Source organism: Aotus nancymaae, unplaced genomic scaffold (assembly GCF_030222135.1).
Source record: "Aotus nancymaae isolate 86718 unplaced genomic scaffold, 86718_ANA_hifiasm-v0.15.2.pri h1tg000059l, whole genome shotgun sequence".
NCBI lineage: Eukaryota > Metazoa > Chordata > Mammalia > Primates > Aotidae > Aotus > Aotus nancymaae.
In genome coordinates, this window is record NW_026988473.1 from 13,381,291 (window position 1) to 13,402,878 (window position 21,588).

At 35.5% G+C, this 21,588-nt stretch overlaps 1 protein-coding gene and 1 pseudogene across 1 annotated transcript; both read right to left on the reverse strand.

Annotated features, from left to right (window-relative positions):
• Positions 1-1,415: 1,415 nt before the first annotated feature.
• LOC135270234 (olfactory receptor 5M3-like) lies at positions 1,416-2,339 on the reverse strand (annotated as a pseudogene).
• Positions 2,340-11,945: 9,606 nt separating this feature from the next.
• On the reverse strand, positions 11,946-21,378 carry LOC105723017 (olfactory receptor 5M8). Its single transcript, XM_064365599.1, has 2 exons — positions 20,783-21,378; positions 11,946-12,303 (listed from the first exon to the last, which is right to left on the reverse strand). Exons 1-2 carry the CDS (start codon positions 21,376-21,378, stop codon positions 11,946-11,948), a joined length of 954 nt encoding a protein of 317 aa, XP_064221669.1.
• Positions 21,379-21,588: the final 210 nt, after the last annotated feature.

Sequence of the window (21,588 nt, forward strand, 5' to 3'; positions counted from 1 at the left end):
TATAATAAATAAAATAAATTATTTAATATAATATAAGTAATATTATTTTTATGTAATACCAAAGTTTGGTACTGAAAGAAATTTCTAAAGAGGAACTTCTAAAAAATTCTGATCAAGTTAACTACTCTGAAAAAAGCACACAACTACAAGCACTCACCCATACCCTGAGCAAATATACATGTATATATGAATATACACATGTATATATATACACACACACATATGTACATGTATCTGTACATATTTATAATGCACAATTTTGCTTTCTTTGTGAAAGCTTCAGTTTAATTTTTTAAATGTCTTTTTAAAATTATTGCTAAATAAATGATGATGAATAGGGCATTTGTCCCAACAAGAAATATTATAGATTTTATACATTCACAATCGAACTCAGCTCTTTGTGCCTTAAATTGTTTTCCTGTTTTTGAAAGCAAAGTTTTTAAAAACTGAGGCAACAATATGATAAAATAGCAAAGAATAAGGCTCTTGCTGCACAAAAATTATGATTTATTAATTTTAAAGTTAGATATAATGGAAATGAATGCACTAGAACTTCTAAGGGGTCAGCTAGTTTCTTCTACCACCAAACCCAAAAACACAAAACAAAACCAAAGAAAAAAGTAAACATATCTCTATAAATGCTCAAAACATTTCAAAAATAATTTACTAAAATATATTTAGAGGAGCATGTTCTAAATTCCAGAACACCAGTGGAATTGTGTCATCATTTTCTGATGGTAGTTTAAAATGGTAAGACATATATAAGACCTTGAATGGGTATCGGAGGATATTAAATAAGTCACTTATAAATGAATTTTATTTAATGAATTAGTATATACTTGAAAATGAATACTCATGCAGTATATAATATTTAATTTGACTTAGAGTTTATAATATATTCTACATAATATATTCCATTATCAGGAGTGTTGTTTCCCATTATAACAATGATAAATGGTGAAACCATATTCTACTTCTATATTTTGCAATAATAACATAGAGTCAAAACCTACTCTAGATGCAAAAACAAACAAAAAAAATACATGCATAGAGAACATTCCAGTTGTTTTGAAAATGTAATTGAAAGAATGGATTTATGAAATATTAAAGAATCATAAATAGCTTCCCTAGTTACAAAATAGCCTACTAAATTTGACATTGTGTGGAAAGGAAAATCTCTAGACGGTATTGTCAACATGGTTTCATCATTTCAGATTTATGACTCAGAGGGTCTTGTTTACAATATACTTCTAGTATCTGGATACCTTTATCCCTTTTCCAATTATCTATTATTTTTTATTTATCACTGAAAATATAAATAACACATTTCTTAAAAATTATCTAAAAGAAATTGTTAATTTCTGCCTCTTCTAATGAACTAGAAGCTCATAGTACATTTTAAGTTCTTATTTATTTTAAAATGCAGTACTCATCACTTTGCTCATGGCCTCCTTTACGTCTTTGTTCCTGAGACTGTAAATCATGGGGTTCAACATAGGAATGACTGTTGTATAGAAAACAGCCACCATTTTCCCCTGCTCCACGGACTCCTCAGTTGGGCTTCTAAGATACATAAAGAAGAGAGTTCCATAAAATATGGTGACAGCTGTCAAGTGGGACCCACACGTGGAGAAAGCTTTCTTTCTCCCTTCTGCTGAGCGCATTCTTAAGATGGCAATGAGGATGAAAATGTAGGAGACAATAATGACCAATAAGGAATAAGAGAAGTTGAGACCTGCCAATGTGCGCATAGTGTATTCTTTAACGAAAGTCCCTGCACAGGCCATTTTGATAAGAGCTGGATCTGCATAGTAGAAATGGTTGATCTCGATGTTTCCACAGAAGTACAAACCATGGGTCCACAGTGTTGAGATCAAGCTGATAAAAAAGCCATATATATAAGGGAAAGAGATCAGTCAAATACAGACAGTTCTTGACATTCTGCTGCCATAAAGTAGAGGGTTTCCAATCGCCATGTATCTATCGAAAGCCATCACAGCAAGGATGAAGACTTCTACGTGGACAAAAGTAATGAAGAAAAAGCACTGCACTATACATCCAGGATAGGAAATGGTTTTGGTCTCAGATAACAAATTTTCCAACATTTTAGGAGTGACATTAGAGGAGAACCACACATCTGCAAAAGACAAGTGACAGAGGAAAAAGTACATGGGGCTATTGAGCTGGGGACTGATCCTGATTAATATGATCATGCCAATGTTCCCAACCAAAGTGACAATGTAGACCAGTAAGAAAACCACAAAGAAAAGGAGCTGTAATTCAGGACGACTAGTTAATCCCAAAAGAATAAATTCTGTCACATCAGTGAAATTGACCATTTTCTTGAATCTGATCCAGAGATAGATGCATTTTATCTAATAAAATAAATATAAATAAGTAAATACATGCATGGAATATTATCATTCTACATTTATATTTTTCTGACTCACTTCCTTTCAACACCTTTGCTAGTTTTCCCTTTATCTCTCCTCTCTTCTTTCTCATACATCTTTTGTTAGCAGTATTTCTTTCTGCTACATATAAATATAAACATATATACAATATTTTTAAGCAGAAAGTGGTAAAATAATGCAAAAATTCAGAAATATAGTGATATAACTTACAAGGTCTAGTTTTTGCATGCCTAAAAATAGAGATTTCAGAAGCATAATTTTTATTTTTGCCATATACTGGAAAGACAAAAACTTAACACTGGCCCTAACTTTCAGAAGGTGCTAACATTTTACTAATTCACTCTACTTGTAAAGGTTAGATGATCTATCACATATTAGTGCTTTATTTAAAGCTATGGCCAAAAAAAAAAAAACACTATTCCATAATTAGAAAGTTAAATGGTACCTCCATTTAATCATCTTGCAAAATTGAAACAGTAATTAGAAAAATGACTTAATAAAAATATATACATGCCTTAACATAAAATCATTACACATATCAAAAAAGAATAGTTTTTTACTTTGGCAATTATTAATTTTGTTTACATCAGTCTAAAAAAATTTAATCACTGCCAGCCATATCTCTGTTTTAAACAAGTCTGATAAACGTGAACTCAAGCATCATCTCCTCTTTAGAATCTTATTCTCCGTTGGTTTTAAAAGATTAACAAATTCTATGCCAGTCTCTTCTTTCCTCTCTGTCTTAGAAGGGTGAGTAACATAAGAGTAATCAAATACTGGGCAAAGGAATACATTATTCTTCTCTAAGTACATAAGCTTAATTAATAAAATCCATAACATGTACAAGCAAGCTAAAAAAATTGTTAAGGCATTAGGGAGAAAGGTATTTTTGGTTTTTGACTGCATCGGTTTAAGACAGTTATCTGGATTCTCGTTACCTTCTAGCAGAGTCTTATACTCTACTTTAAATATCTTGAGCTAATTTACAAGCAGCAATTTTCTACTTATGCTACATTTATTCGTGGACCAAGAGGATGCATAACTGATCGTCCTCCATAAAGCTACCCTATATTTGCCACCTAAAAGCAAGTTAGAAAAATATTATCACTTTCCAGCTGGTCTCCATTGATGTTAAGCTGAGAGAGAATGAAAATTAATGACTCAGGTGATCCATTTGTTCCATTAGATATTATATATTAACGAAATTGAAATACTTCATTAATAATAAAATGGCTAGAGGTTCTTGGGTTTAATTTCAAGCTCTGCTACTCTGCTATCTACTAGGTGTGCATGACCTTAGACCTAATCCCTGTGTTTCAGTTTCTTCATGAGTAAATAGGGATACTGAAAGGGTATGCCTTAGGGAGTCATGAAAATTAAGAAAGATAATATACATGAAGTATCATAAAAGGATAAACTGATGAAAATGCCAAGCTGTGTTCTTACTCAGTTATTTTTTTTTTAATTTGAGATCCAATGTTCTTATTTGTAAAAATCATCAGATAGGTTAAACCCACTGACTTTCACTAATATTAAGCATTCTATATAAATCTATTAACATAATCCCAATTATATTTTGGCATTCTCCTTTATGCGTTTAGAAAAAAAAGTTAACATTTTTGTTTTTTCTTAATAGTTTTTACTTTATCATCAGGTGACCAAAGAAGAGTCATAGGAAACATTTGGTTTCTCTGAGTTTTTGCGAAGAATCTTTCATTACACTGTACAACTTGAGTGTCCAAAAATGGCTAAGAAAGTCATGCACTTGTGTGAAGAAGGTTCTGAACCTGTAATGGTCAAGAGAGTTACAGATAAAAAACTCATATTAGGATTGTGTGTTTCTTGAATTGCTACAAACATAATATTCCAGATGAGACGAGTAAAAATGTTTAATATGAATCTCAAATGTTCTTGTAAATTAATTTTCTTTTCTTTTCTTTCTTTTTTTCTAGCAAAATGGAAATGACTTCAGTAGAAATACCTAAAATTTTATTTTGGAAATAAAAGACTTTGGCTTTTAGTTTTTAGCATTCTCTGGCCTTGTTTTTTGAGTACTATATTTTAGTGTGTTATGTATTCAGAAAAAGAAAAGTAGTTGTAAAATGTAGTATTCATTTTAAAATAATTGAGGCCAGCAAAGTGGCTCATGCCTGTAATACAAGCATTTTGGTAGGTCAAGGCAGGTGGATCACCGTGGTCAGGAGTTCATGGTCAGCTTGGCCAACATGGCAAAAACCCATCTCTACTAAAAAAAAAGAAAAATACAAAAATTAGCCAGGCCTGGTGGCTGGCTGGTGCCTGTAATCCCAGCTACTCAGGAGGCTGAGGCAGGGAGAATTGCTTGAACCCGGGAGGCAGAGGTTGCAGTGAGCTGAGATCCTGCCACTGCACTTCAGCCTGGATAACAGAGTGAGATTCCATCTCAAAAATAAATAAATAAATACAAAATAATAGAAATACACACACAAATATGTATCCTACACACTTCATTGTAACTATTGGACAAATCATGCACACACACATACACACGGATTCATACAAATTGCATAAAAACGACCCATATAATGGTTTCTCTATTATCTAAATAGTGAATATTTTGACCTACTTCACAAAAGTATAAAGAAGATGAATGAGATATTACATGAAAAATATCTTTAAGATATTCCAAAGCACAGTAGTACAACAATAGAATGTAGAAAATTATCTAAAATATTTTTCCACAGAACTTTCAGAGGCAATACAAATATACCTTGGATCAGTAACAGAAATTATATATTCAGCTCTAGCCCTAATATAAACATTTAAAAGGAATATTTTTCTTTAAAGTTAGTATCTCACTTACAATACAGCGTAATATGATTTGATTGTTTGCTTTAGAATAATGTTACTCATGTCTTGAAGATTGTTTCCTCTTCTGAAAAAAACATAAAACTTTTGTAAGGATTAACTAAGATGATACAAGGAAAGAGTGTAAAAAATATCTAGCACACAGGAAACACTAAATAGAGTTAGCTATTACTATCATACTTTTTATAATTGATTCTACCTTTATGCATTTATAATAACATTTTCATCAATTCCTTCTTACTAGAAGCCTTTCATCAAACCCTTTCTTGGAAAGCAACTTTGTTCCTGCCAAACTGTGTCATTCAATACAAAAACACACACTAATTTTAGATCATGTGTACCAGTGTATACTCTTACCAGCTTAATTCATAATTTGAGGTAAATGTTCTTGGTCACATATTTAAGTGTAAGGCTCTTTTGTTTAGTTTTGTTATTATTAATTTATTTAATGTTTTCCAGGAAACTCACTGTTTCACCTTTCATGATCAAAAGCTATTACTAATGCCCTGTTTCTTGTCTGTGAAGACATGTCCCTTTTCTTGCTCCCTATCATCTGGTTTCTGTCCTTCTGTCCTCATTCCCTAGTAATTGCCCTTATCTTAGTTTTCTTATTATATACGCTTCTCCCATTACTCATCTCTTTGTTGGAATTCACATGACAGAAATAAAAGAGAGACTGGGAAAATGTGACATTATTTTCTTCCTTTCTTGGAAGGTTGGCAGTCATTGAAGGAAAGTTCAAGAAACAACATTATAGATTTACTTTATGCACACATTCTGAGGAAACATTTTTTACAGCTTTGTTGATTTAGTTGGTGATTAAGAAAACATATATTTTATGAAAACATTTGTAACTGCCCTCTTTTCACTTATGGCCACTCTAGTCCAAAATATAAGAAAAAAATAAATAATATCGGTCTGCAGGCACTTAAATGCTGAGTGTATCAATGAGTAAAGTCAAGCCAAATTAGTTAAGTCTTCAAGAAGGTTTCAAATTTTAATAGATGTTTAATGACAAATTTGAATTGGGTAACACAATGAGATTCTAACGGTTGATACTCTCATGAAATCTGTCTAAGTTTACTATCGGTTGTGTTGGGATATATGTAGGGTGAACAACTGCCACTCAGTTTGTCTCAATATTTTCTAGTTTAGTAATGTAAGGTTTGCATCTTGGTAGACACCATGGTCTTAGGCATACCAAGAAGGTTGGTCACCCTATGAAGTGTTAGAGCCCATTATATAAACTGCAAGGGACTTAGAAGCATCTTCAAAGTGCTACCTGTAACAGGGCAGAGAATTATAGATGACATACAGAGCTGATACACAGAGCTGACTCGTTCTCTCAGGCTGTGTCCATGTGAAGCTCCAGCCAGTTAGGTTGGAGAAAGAAGAATGAAAAAAGAACCTGGTGGTTTCTAAGTAATGTAGAATCATTTATTAATGTCTGTGGACAAGAAGGCTTCTATGTCAATAACTGAGTTTGAAAACATATTGTTGGTATTGTATAGATGCTCATCCTGCATAAAAGCTTAATTCAATGACTCTGTACCTGTGTATGGCAGAAAGACAGAGACACAAAGAAAGAGAAATTGATGATATCACTTGTATTACCAAGAAAATATCTTTAGTAAATGAAACAGAAACACTATTTTGTTGGTTACCACTTAGTGACACTTGATGTGTAGGGTTTCCGTTGTTCAGATAAAGTAATATACATTTCTTTCACTAATTGAATTGTGGTTCTTGCACTGGGGGGCATCAAGTCCAAAGCACTATCCACATCCAGCTTCTATTGCCACAGAGAAGCCTTTCTTTTTTTTTGAGAAGGAGTTTCGCTCTTGTTACCCAGGCTGGAGTGCAATGGCGCGATCTCGGCTTACCGCAACCTCCGCCTCCTGGGTTCAGGCAATTCTCCTGCCTCAGCCTCCTCAGTAACTGGGACTACAGGCACGCGCCACCGTGCCCAGCTAATTTTTTGTATTTTTAGTAGAGACGGGGTTTCACCATGTTGACCAGGATGGTCTCGATCTCTTGACCTCGTGATGCACCCACCTTGGCCTCCCAAAATGCTGGGATTACAGGCGTGAGCCACCTCGCCCGGCCCGAGAAGCCTTTCTAAAACACTTCCTATAAACCTTCCACAAAATTAGAAACCTTCCTACTAGAAATTACGACAGCTTAGAGAACTGACAATTTGCACAGATTTTATAAAAACACATTGATTTTTCCCTGTGCATATACCTACCCGTGCATGAGAAAAAAAATCTTCTTGGGAGCATCCCATCTGCCATGATCAATGAATAATTGAGAAGGATTTATAAGCGTTGGATTTCTCACTATGGGGCTTTCTCACTAGGGAATACAGGTAGAAACCTGAAGTAATTAAAATGTTACGTATTGCATCATCTGTAATATAAAGTGACTCCCAAAAGCAAAATGTCTCTCAACAGAATTAGAATTTTTAAAAACAAGGGCTGGGAAAACTTGAGGTTTTGCTTTCTTCCTGTTTAATATCTTTTCTAGGTATCCTAGGGACTGTGTTGTATTTGTTTGGAGGGGGAAAATGGCATCACACAGTGGAGTTTGTTGGGGGTCTAGAGGAGGGACAGTGGGTCATGAAGAGGTTGGGGAGGGATAACATGGGGAGAAATTCCAAATATAGGTGGTGAGGAAATGGAGGCAGCAAATCACGTTGCCATGTATGTACCTATGCAACAACCCTGCATTATCTGCACATGTACCCCAGAACCTAAAGTGCAATAAAAAAGGTCTTGTTTTCCCATATGATAATAATCATGTCAATGTCGCATCAGCCACAACATATATTTGAAATAATTTATACTTCACAATAGGCACACTACCACTTTTTTGTACTAATGAAGAAAGTCTCTTCCCTTTTAGGTAAGATAATTAGAAAAAAAATGAGAGAATAAAGGAGAATACATTTCCTATGAATATGTCATTGATAAACCCTAAATGGGCTTCTCCTTTCTGAAACAATTGATATAATTCTTTAAAACAAATTTAATTCCTAGGTTAGGGTTGATAATTTCTCATTGTTGTTTATGTTGTTTTGTTCTTTTTTAATATTAAAAAATAAATTCCTTGACTTATTGTTTTTATTGATAAAACTGATTTCAAATTGCTATTTTTGTCTTTATAGTTTCTACCACTTTAGGAGAGAAAAATAAGTTAACCCGCTTGAAAAATATGATTTAAATTGATATTGACAAAGATAATTGTTTGAAAATGTAGTGGATGTACTTTCTCTGTATCGTAAAGCATGCAGCTTTATTTCTCTAATTGATCTTGATTAATATTTTGAGGTTCTGTTTTTTATGTTGGAGAAAACTAACTTGATTGGTTTCTCTTCCTGCTTTCCACAGGGCTGTGTCTGAGTTCTAGCAGATCAATGTACTCTAAAGCATTGAAAAACAATTGTTAGTTGTTGTTGTTGTGGTGGTGGTAGTGGCTGTTTCTGAGACAGGGTCTGCTCTGTCATCCAGGCTGAAATGCAGTGGTGTAATCTTGGCTCACTGCAGCTTCAAATTCCTGGGCTTAAGCCATCCTCCCACCTCAGTCTCCCAGTAACTGGGACTATAAGCTGATGCCACCATACCCAGCTAATTTCTTTGTGTACATTTTTTAGAGATGGGGTTTGGCTATGTTGCCTAGGCTGGTCTCAAACTTGGGGGCTCAAGCAATCCTTCCACTTCAGCCTCCCAAAACACTGGTATTACAGGCATGAGTCACAGCACCTGGTGAAAAAGCACAATTCTTTTTTTTTTTTTTTTTTTTTTTTTTTTTGAGACGGAATTTTGCTCTTGTTACCCAGGCTGGAGTGCAATGGCGCGATCTCGGCTCACCGCAACCTCCGCCTCCTGGGTTCAGGCAATTCTCCTGCCTCAGCCTCCTGAATAGCTGGGATTACAGGCACGCGCCACCGTACCCAGCTAATTTTTGTATTTTTAGTAGAGACGGGGTTTCACCATGTTGACCAGGATGGTCTCGACCTCTTGACCTTGTGATCCACCCGCCTCGGCCTCCCAAAGTAAAAGCACAATTCTTAATCTTGATGTCATCACCTATAGATATCGGCATTCATTTATTTACTCATTTATGCATTTACTGTGTGCCTGGATTATAATCCAAAAAGTTGTATATATGCTCATGGATCTTATATTCTGGTGATATATTCTTATTCTTATTTGATCACTGCTGAGTTTTCTGTATTCAGAACTTTGAGACCTCTTAATTTTTCCCCAATTGTAATTTATTTTTTATTTTTGGGACATGGTATCTCTTTGTTTCCCAGGCTGAAAGTGCAGAGGCACAATACAGGCTCACTGTAGCCTCAATCTCTCAGTTTTAAGCAATTCTCCCACCTCAGCCTCACAAGTAGCTGCAACTACAGGCATGTGCCACTGCTCCTGACTACATTTTTTGTTTGTTGGTTGGTTGTTTTTTTTTTTTTTTTTTTGTACAGACAACTTTTCAATATATTACACAGGCTAATCAGCAATCCTCCTGCTTCAGCCTCCCATAGCGCTAGGATTATAGGCATGAGCCACTCTGCCTGGCATTTTCTCCCTCAATTTTATACATTATTTTTCCTTCAAATAACATAGAGCATTTTGGAGCTATCATGCAATGCTGGATCACAGACTTGCCATCAGTATCCGAAGTGACTAGTGGATGGGAGGCAAAGGAGTGTTGTGGGGCTGACCCTGTGCGGTCTGAGGCAATGCCAGGTAGATAGTGTCAGAATTGAGTTGAATTGTAGGACAAGTTGGTAACCACAGAGAATTGGAGAATTGCTTTGTGGAAAACACACGCACACACACACTAGGACCCGAAAGTGTGTGTGAGTGTGTTGAAGGTAAAACAGTTTGATTTCCTTTCAGTCATATATGATCATGGAATATTAACTAACATTGACTCAATAAAATTATGGTCTAGAACACAAGACTCTGGGCTATCTGTCAGTCAACAAGATTCTAATAAATGCTCACAGGTCTCTGAAGATCATATTCCCTTTTCTTCTAACCATAAAAATTAACAGGATAAATTGTACCTCTACTGGAAATGTTGTTTTCAATCCAAAGATATCTTCAGTGAACTAATGGTTAGGTATTACTGGTTAATAACAACATGATGATAGTCATTGCATTTAAATTACTGCCTTATCCATGCCTTTAACTTTTAAAGCAGGGTTATATAAAGGAAGAAACACCATCAGTCTTGGTCAGTACTTAGGATATCAGGCACATCTTTGCTACGTTGTACTTCTCTTACTATGCAGTAATTCAGATTGTGATCCCTAACAGTTTTGTTTCTGTTTAGACTGGCTCTTTCTGGATAAATGCTGTGGGTTCTTCTTCTAGGGCATGCTAAAAATGATCAGGTTTCAAGCACTATTTCAGCAAGCCACACACTAGTCAAGACAGATCACATCTGTGATTGGGATTTAGCACCACAGAAGGGGAGTTATAGAACCTCATGATTTCCATCAGGCTGAGAAGAATTTTTAGATGGTTGGGTAAATAGCCAAATAACCTGATTCCAACTCTTTCCTGATACTTGGATTTAATTTTATTTCTTATTTCTTTTTTTTTTTAATTTTTTCAGAGACAGGGGCTTTCTCTTGCTCAGGCTGGAGTGAGTGGCTGAGTGGCATAGTCACACCTCACTCCAACCTGGAACTCCTGAGCTCAAGTGATCCTCCCACCTCAGCCTCCCAAAGTGCTGTGATTACAGGTATGAACCACTGTGACTGCCTGACTTGGAATTTTTTTTTACACCATGGTTTCACAATTATGAAAACTCCCTTAGGACAATGGTCCATGAAGACCACAAGTCCTCTTTTGTTAAAATCCTGTCTCTACCAAAAATACACAAAAATTTACCAGGCATGGTGGCATGCTCCTGTGATCTCAGCTACTTGGGAGGTTGAGAGGGAAGGATTGCTTGACCCTGAGAGGCAGAGGCTGCAGTGAGCTGAGATTGTGTCACTGCACTGCAGCCTGGGTGACAGAGAGAGACCCCATACATCCCAAAAAAAAACAAAAAACAAAAAAAGACATTGTAGGATACAATGTTGATAAATGAAGAAACTAAACAAGAAAATGTTAGCACACACTTGCTGTTCATTGATTTAACATCAGCAATGTTGACACTTCTCTACCAATCTCTAAAGATTAAGGAATATTGTAATTTGGCTGAGGCCATATTAAAACCCTTCATGGTATTATGATGAGTGAAATGGAAGGAAAGTAAAAATATAGTAATTTACTTGCACTGGAGTGAGCTTCCCTGCTCATGTTGACATCTAAACACAACTAAACCTAAACATTGTGATTTACAAAATAATTTTAATGGAATGACTATTATCAAAACAAAATAAGGCAAAAATTCAATTTTGTTTAAGCCACTATTTTTTTTTTTGCAAGAAATGGCACTTGCTGATACAAGCAGGTATGAAAATAAATAAATTGCCTAAATGACATCTTCTATTCTTCCCATTTTAACCTGCTACTTACAGGAAGCTTAACCCAGTCAGCTACCTAACACAGAAAATTAGATATGACTTGTGCAAATGTAGCTTAAAATGTGACATCTAACCCAATGATATTATATCTTGATCTCATTACTTCACTAATTTTTAATGATATATTAGCATTTTTATTTTTCCAATTTTTGTTTTCCTATTGCTTTTTTAAATGCCTTTTTCACATCCTTGTTCCTGAGGCCATAGATCATGGGGTTCAGCATGGGTATCACCGTGGTGTAAAACACAGACACCATTTTCCCCTGCTCCACGGACTCCTCTGTAGGGCGTCTCAAATGCATGCAGAAGAGGGTTCCATAGAAGATTGTAACCACTGTCAGGTGGGAGCCACATGTGGAAAAAGCTTTTTTTCTTCCCTCTGCAGAACGGCTTCTGAGGATAGCGACAAGGATGAACGTGTAGGATGTGAGAATGATCAGAAGGGACTGAGCACTGCTGTAGCCAGCTACCACGTACATGGACAGCTCCTTGCTGTATGTGTCAGAGCATGCCAGTTTGATAAGAGGAGGATCAGCACAGTAGAAATGGTTGATTTCATTAGCACCACAGAAGGAGAGATTGTAGGTTCTCAAGGTTTCCATCACAGTGAGAAGAAAGCCATAGACATAAGGCACAATGACCAGGCAGACACAAACACCTCTGGACATTTTGCTACTGTAGAGCAGCGGATTACAGATGGCCATATAGCGGTCGTACGCCATGACCGCCAACATGCAGTGCTCTGTAAGGACCACGGCGATGACAACATAGCACTGCACCAAACAACCTGAGTATGAAATGGTCTTCTTCTCCGATAAGAAATTCTCTAGCATTTTGGGAGTAACATTTGTGGAGAAACACAGATCTAGAATGGACAAACTTGAGAGAAAAATGAACATGGGAGTGTGAAGTCGAGAATCAATTTTGATTAAAATAATCACCCCCAAGTTTCCTACCACAGTGGTTATGTAGACAAAAAGGAACAATACAAAGAAAGCTACTCGCAGCTCTGGACGGCTTGTCAGACCCAAGAGAACAAATTCCGTTACTTCAGTGTAGTTTCTTCTGGACATTTCTTTGTCTCATAGGAGAGGCATTGGTCTGATTATCTAAGGAGAAGTAGAAACTTTTTAAAAATCACTAAAACCCTAGTAAAATATCATGCTTTGTATAAAAAGATCAAAAAGTCTTTAATTATGTTATCTCAGTAACAGTTTTGTAACAAGATGGGTAGTTATACTACGAAGCAAGTCTAAACATTTCAACAAGTGGTTTCCATTTAGGCTAAATTGGTAATCACACTGTGTAATTAAATTGGAGACTTAATGCAACATTCTAAATTGAAGTATTCCTATACTTTGGGAAATTTAAAAATCTAGATAACTTAATATGTTAAAAATAAAATTGTAATAGAGATTTGGAAATGCTTTGAACTTCTACTGACCTGCTTTCGTATACATACAAAGCTACACAGAGAGGTGGAAAGGACTTTGAGGATAACTCAGGCAAAGTCCTTTATTCTGAAGATTGAGAAACTGAACCCCAGAGAGATTAAGTGACTTATCTCACTCAGACGTGCATCTTATACATCCCTATTCAGTGATCTGCTAATATGTTATATATCTCACCAAGTTCAACTTACTGTCTTGAACCTTAAAGGGGTATTTATATATTTTGTTGTTCTTGGTAGTAGTGCTTTTGGTGGTGGTGTGTATGTTGTTTCTTTGTTTTATATGTTAGTTTTTGGAAACTCGTAAATAAAGCCTTTCATTTGAGTCTTTAACATTGATTCATGTGTTTATAAGCATTTTTTCCAATTTCCACACCACAATTTAGCCTGTCTGTTGGGTTAAACATATGTATTTATACTCCTTTATCAATATTTCAATTCTATACACAATTTAATATTTATTATCTTTGAGGTTTCAGCCTATGTTTTAATTTATTCCTATATTTCAATTTCTCACTATTTTACTACACTCATGCTGCACAGAACCACCAGTATAATCCCCTGCTTGGCTCACACGCTCTTTCATATTGTTGCATAAGAAGTCCTATATCAGTGAATTCCCTATTCCTCCACTATGTTAACCCTGATGTGTAGTTTAGTCATGAGGATAAAAGGAATTAACTCAATCACCTAAGATGATGAAAAACTTATTTTCAGGTTCTCGATCTACACTTACTCACTGCTAATATCCCCAGAATAAGTGGTCTGATTTGCTTTGATGCCATTGCCACGCAAATTTAAAAAGCCTTAAAAATGGGCCAGGTATGGTGGCTCATGCCTGTAATTCCAACACTTTGGGAGACCAAGACGAGTGGATCACTTCTGGTCATGAGCACAAGACCAATCCAGCCAACATGGTGAAACTAAAAATACAAAATATCATCCAGGCATGTTGCATGCCTGTAACCCAAGGTACTCAAGAGACTGAGGCAAGAGAATCACTTGAACACAGGAGGCAGAGGTTGTAGTGAGCTGAGATCATGCCACTGCACTCCAGCCTGGATGACAGGGGGAAATGAGACTCCATCTCAAAAAAGTAAATAAAAGAAAGAAAGAAAGACCTTTAAAAAATGTAGAGAGATTCTTTGTTCACTGAGAGAAGGATTCAATATCATAAAAAATCAATCTCTCCTAAATGAAAATCCAATCACAATTTTTGTGAAAAACTGATTCTAATATTTACATTTCCATATAATGGGAAGAGTCAATATCTCCCAAGGACAATAAGCAGAGTTACTTATTAGACATCAAAATTTACTATAAAAACAGTATTCAGGATAGTGTGTTATTGACATGAAATTTTAAAAAATATATACTTTAACCAATGTTCCAGAACAGAAAGTCCAGAAGTGGCTATGTGTACATAGGTGAAGTGACATATAACAGAGATAGAATTTCAGATCAGGGTTGGAAAGAGGGACTATTTATTATTAGTATTTACTATTGGCTTAGTGGATTATTTAGATGGGAAAATTATTAAATTGTACCTTTACTTTACACAATGCACAGAAATTATTTCTAATTCTAGGTAGTGGTTTAATGTATAGTCATTATATTTTGTAGCTTATAATTTATATAGACTTATATATTCACTGAACTTATCAAAAATCATTTTAAATATATATCAAATTAGGTTAAAATATCATATGTGTTAATCTGTCTCCAAATTTTGGTTAACAAACAATTTTGGTATACTAACAATTGCATAAAATGAAATTTACATCTAATTTGTTTTTTCTCATGGGGCAATTCAGATATTAGCAAATGTCATTATTAAAGAATTGTCAGAGGCTGATAAAACTGATCTCTTCTGAGCAGGCTCGGGAATCAATATGAATAGCACTTTATTTTTTGCCTGATCTAAGAATATTAGACACATATTTTCTATTAAATTGTATGAGGTCTTACAACAATTGTTAAGTTCTTATTAAAGTGAAATTTTATAGTTTGAAAAACTAATTTACTTTGTAAAACTGTGTCAGCCACGCATTTGTTTATGCATGTATGCTTATAGTAAATAATCATTGAGCATTTTTCAAGTTCTAGAAATGGTGCTGGATGGTAGAAGTGGAGCAGTGGATAATATAGAGGAAATAAATTTAGTTAAGTGAGTAACCAGGCCCAGAACGTTTTACATTCTGGTCCCAGCTTACAACTCAGAAGCAGAAGATTAAGAAGAGGAATCCTATATTATAATTCTGAAGAAGAAGAGCAGTGCTCTTCTTCTATAATATTTTACTTTCCCAGGAAAATCTCTCTCTTCCTTCAGTTGCATTGACTGGTTGGGTAATGATAGAAATTGGTTCCAGAAGTGTTAAAATTCAATTTATCTAATATTATTGCCTCCTTATCCTGCCCCAATGATTAACACTATGGGTTACTCAAAGAAACAAATATGAATAAATGAGGATCTTGATTTCAAGTTTTCTTTGAGTTGAAGATAATAGTGACAGGTACTCTAACAAAGATAAGAGATGGATGAGGAAGAAGAAAGTCAGCCAGCCAGGGTATCAGTGCCCTACTGTAAATAATACAAAAAATTCTGGGCCAAGAATCTAGAATAATGCCTGTGAATTGTAACTTAATTAGCAAGAGGAAAGCACAGTGCTTCTTTTAACTCTCAGATGATGACCAACTTCTTCAGTACAAGATCTTGGTTTTAGTCCTAATTTAGTCTCCAAGGAGCTTTGCAAATTTGCTCAGGTCTCACTGGTCATCTGTACATGACTTTTAGTAGACACCATTATCATTAACCATATTTTTATTCTAGAATTGTGGGACAATGACAAACAGAGACAACTAATATACAAACATAGAGCCCATGGGAAATGTTTCTACTGCTGCTGAGAGGCAAGAAACACTCAAAATGAACATTCAAAGGTAGTCAATAACTTTGATGATGATGAAAATGCAGCCTAGAAAAATAGGAGTGAGAATTTTATTCATCAACTTACTGTTTAAGGGCCTTGACACAATTTAGTTATTTGATTATAATTAGACTGGCTTCATTATAATCAGACTGATTTATGTTTCAAGTATGTTGTTAAAAAAATAATATTCTGAAAACTAAAGTCTCTCTGAAGCACAAGTATTGCTTGTAAAAAAGTAGGTGTCTAGACAGACATAGGGCATTGGAAAAGAACCCAGAATCTTATAAAATAAGAGAATCCAAGAGAACCTGAAGATCTGTTCATCCAAATTTGTTAGCTCCACATACTGAATCTAGTGGACCACTTTCTCATATGTTTAGTGGTCACAATAAAAAGTCTGTTTGAGCATTTACTTTATTTAGATGTCAGAAAAATTTTATATGATGAATTAAACTATGTAAACCTAAATTATTTTCAATTTGTCTTTTTCTTGTGGAGATTGGTGACAGTAGACACCAAGACATTAGTCAAATGGAAAACACAAAAATAAAATTCCTTGAAACTTGTAACTGTGGAAACATCTGCTGAAATATTCGTACTGTGAAATTCTATCAGGGTGTTTCAATAACACTGGTAATATCATAAAAGTGAAAGATGAAGCTAAGTAAGCCCCCTACAGATTTTCTTTCATGAAAATGCATTGTCTGTGCAAATTTGCCCCAAAACTACCTACTTAAGCACATTGCTATCTAAAAGGTACGCAATTTAACAAAGTGAATACAGACATTATTCAATATTGAAAAATAATATGCAAAAACATTTCCTTTCTTACCTGTGAAAATAAGGGTGTCTTTTTCATGACCCCAAAGGTCAAATTCTGGCCAGTGCTAGAAGATATATAACCACATTACTGGCATCAGCATATATCTCAGGAGAATCCCCAAATGTATAAGAAGAGGCAATTAGAAGTGAAATCACAGTGGAGAACATTCTTAAAGGAAGAAATACTAATTGGTTGTTCTATGCTATCTTGAATCAAGATGTTAGAAAAAAGTCTGTATTTTATACTTCAGTAGAGTTCAAAGCAATCTCCTATTATGAAACTGGGGGAGCACTTTCTACAATACTGAAAACCAAATTTAAAATAGTCTGAGGACACTTAACTTCTCATGAAGCCTGAATTCAGGTAATTGTCCTTACCACCTGAAGAGCACTACCGTGTTTTCCACATTGTGGGAACTTTATCAAGTTCACACAGGAATATGTACTAAGTACAAACTTTAATACTGTTTAATCTGTATAATAAAAATATTTTAAAATCATATCTTTTATAAAGGAATTTGCATTTTGGTAGGATGCCTAAGATAGGTAAACAAATAATAAGAGGTATAAACAATTAATTTCTGTAAAAAACATGAAATGTTTTAGAAACAGATAGATGAAACAATGAAACAGAGAGACTGTTGAAGAAACAGTGAAACAGGTAGAAGAGACTGATGACTGCCAATGACGAGAGTGCCTGACATAGACAATAATCATAAGTGTATGCTAAATAAATGTATAACTTATTTAACTTATTGTCTCCATCATGTTTCCCATGTTAAAAAAACTTTAATGAAATTGAGTCCACACTGGAACTCAGCATACTTGCCTCAAAATGCAACTGAGGAAAATGTACATGAAATAGGTGTCACTAATCCTGTTTTGCCTTTGAATACACTGATACTGAGAGGGAATTTCTCAAGTTTACCAAACTAACAAAACAATAATAAAACCAGGACTCAGGTTCAGTTCTGAATAATTTCAAGGCCAAATATTTTTCCACAACAGTATTCTGACTGAACTTGAAGAGAATGTTTTATTATCAGTGTATCAGGTGGCATAAATCTTGGGACAGCTGGCTATTAAAAAGTGATGTACAAGAATGTACTTGTTCAAGGATTGGATATTTCCTTGTCTCAATATATGTCTGTTGTCTGATTCCCGCCAAACCTCTTTCCTGTCTGAGCAACGATGAGGTCCCTTTTGTTTCCTGCACTTTAAATCATAACTCAGCCCTTCCCCTTCCTCTGTCCCAGACAGCCTAGTTTATTTCTGTTCATTTTTAAAAAATTTATTACACATTAGCTGATTTTTCCATTGTAACTTTACTATAAAAATCAAAACTAAATAATATTTGTAAAGGTTATAAAAATTGTCAGTTGTTTCCCAAATACTATGGATAATTATGATTGCATATCAAGAAAAATGCATTGGTACAAAGATTTATTTCTTACAAGTATTTCCCTTAACACATTTTACTGTAGTTCCGCATTTACTGCTATCTGTCTCTCTGCTATGAAAAAGGGAATGGAGTATGTGACCTTTTCTGTCTGGTGCCAATAAAATTACATTCTCCACCAACAGTATACACTGTTATAAATTAGTTCAACCATTGTGGAGTGTAAATTAGTTCAACCATTGTGGAAGACAGTTTGGCGATCCCTCAAGGACCTATAAATAGAAATTCCATTTCACCCAGCAATCCCATTACAGGGTATATATCCAAAGGATTATAAATAGTTTTATTATAAGGACACATGCACACGAATGTTCACTGCAGCACTGTTTACGATAGCAAAGACTTGGAACCAACCCAAATGACCATCGATGATAGACTGGACAGGGAAGATGTGGCACATATACACCATGGAATATTATGCAGCCATCAAAAACGATGAGTTCACATCCTTTGTAGGGACATGGATGAACCTGGAAGCCATCATTCTCAGCAAACTGACACAAGAACGGAAAATCAAACACCGCATGTTCTCACTCATAGGCAGGTGTTGAACAGTAAGAACACATGGACACAGTGAGGGGAGCATCACACACTGAGATCTGTCGGGGGGAACTAGGGAAGGGACACCATGGGGTGGGGAGTTGGGGAGAGATAACATGGGGAGAAATGCCAGATATAGGTGAGGAGGAGGAAGGCAGCAAATCACATTGCTTTGTATGTACCTATGCAACAATCCTGCATGTTCCTCACATATACTCCAAAACCTAAACTGCAATAAAAAAAATTACATTCTCCAATCCTTGCTCAGTAATGATTCATGTTAATGGGGTTTCAGTGGGCCATTTTTGATAAAGAGCTTGAACATAATTTTTTCAAACCAAATGGTCTATTGTTCTGCCTTGACTCTACATTAGGATGGGAGAAGGGAGTATCATAGAGGAAATCCGTAATTGGCCATAAATACAGATAAAGGCAGAAAGAGGAAAGGATTGCAAAATTCTCACTCATTCAAAAACACATAGGCATCATCTCTTTATTGAACACTATCTTAAGGTGGTAAAAATTTAAAAACAAAATCCCTTTTTTCTTAATGTTAAATGTTACTTTCCTTGTTGTAGAATGTGTAATCTGTAACATTTATAGACTGATTAAATATATCGTAATTCATGAACTGCAATACTGACAAAATTGTCAAATGACTTGAGCCTCTTTGCCCATGGCTCTGACTACTGAGTGAACAGGAAGCATTAAGGAGAATTGCCTGCTTGGGAGCCCCGCATAGCTCGTGGCTTTTATGATTGAAATAGCATCAATAAAAATCTGACGTTGAAGAAAAAAATCTGACAAACATGCATGGACCTAGTTATCACTGACCTTGCGCCACTCATCGTGGTAGAACAGTTCATTGATTGTTCCACAAAATTATCTTTAAGGCTTTTTTCTGTCTCGTTTGTTGTTGAATCTTCAGTTTGTTGCATATTTTCATGTCATCAAGTTAAATAACGGAAATGCCTTAAACCAATGATTGGAGTCATTATCTCCAAATAACAGCTCTGCAAATGGAGCAGAATCCAATGGGAAGACAGAGGACGTCTGAGAAAAATATGTGGAAATTATAGGTCACCTATTGTGTTTGACCACATAAAGGTGCTTTATAGTTTAGTCAAAGCTTGGGGAAGAGTACCCACTGTACAAACAGAAGAGCAAAACTGGAAACTGGAGGCCATTGTTAATGTTATGAAAATCCAATAACTGTGCAAGAAGAGAATTACAACCATAGTAGTACTCATGTTATTAGTAGTTAATACTAGTGTTAGTAATGCTCAAAGTATTACTCATAGTATTCTTCAGGTAGTATTCATGATACATTCATAGCAATTTTACCAGTCAATACTGATTAAGCCAAACATTCAAATATGACCCTACGATGACAATGAGAGAAAGAAGTGTTCATTATAGGTAGGGATGAATGATTGGTGAAAGAATGATAGCACCTTATCTTTAATAAACAGATGTCAATAGATTATGTGCATATTTGAAAAATCAGCAAAGAGAAATACAAGTATATCCTTCAAAATGGGTTAATTCCCAAAGAAAATAACAAGACAATGTTATCTACAGGGAGTTAGTGGTAAGTTAGAGAGTGAGACAGGAATTTATATATGGCTTGTAATATCATTTGACATTTAAAACTGTATACCTCAATCATAAGTAAGTTCAAATGGTAATTATAATAAATAATTTTACTAAACACGTGTATATATAAAAGCATTGGAAGAAACACAAAACAAAATCTCAAACATTGACAACATTGACAACTCCTTGTTGTAGGTGTCAGAACAAGCCAGCTTAATCAGTGGTGGGTCAGCACAGTAGAAGTGATTAATTACATTGGGGCCACAGAAGGCTAGGTTGTAGGTCCACATGGTCTCCATCAGGCCAGTGAGCGCTCCATACACATAAGGCACCGTGATGAGGAAAGAGCACACGCTCTTGGACATTTTGCTGCCGTAAAGCAGAGGGTTGCAGATGGCCATGTACCGATCAAAGGCCATCACGGCCAGGATGTAGATCTCAACATGGACCAAGGCAATAAAAAGGTAACACTGTACCAGACAGGCAGAATAGGAAATGCTTTTCTTCTCTGAAAGGAAAATCTCCAGCATCTTTGGAGTCACATTGGAGGAGAAGCACAGGTCCACGAAGGATAAGTGACTCAGGAAAAAGTACATGGGCGTGTGGAGCCGAGCGTTGGCCTGGATGAGGACAATCATGCCAAGGTTCCCTGCCACCGTGACCGTGTAAACGGCCAGAAACAGCGTGAAGAAGAGTATCTGTAATTCCCGGCGATTGGTCAGTCCCAGGAGAATGAACTCAGTCACCAACGTGAAGTTTCTTCTCATCATTTCCTTCAGTGGGAAATGAGAATGTTGGATTAGTACAGATATTTTTAAAGGGCAAACATGTTTATATTTTCTTAGAATATTGTTTTGCGTTACTCCTCTGCAATTTTTTCTGACTTTGTGCTGTCTCAGGAGACACTAGAAATAGCGATTTAATTGAAACAGGGTCTAATTAAACATTTAAACATTAATAAACAGTCAACTGGCTGCTGT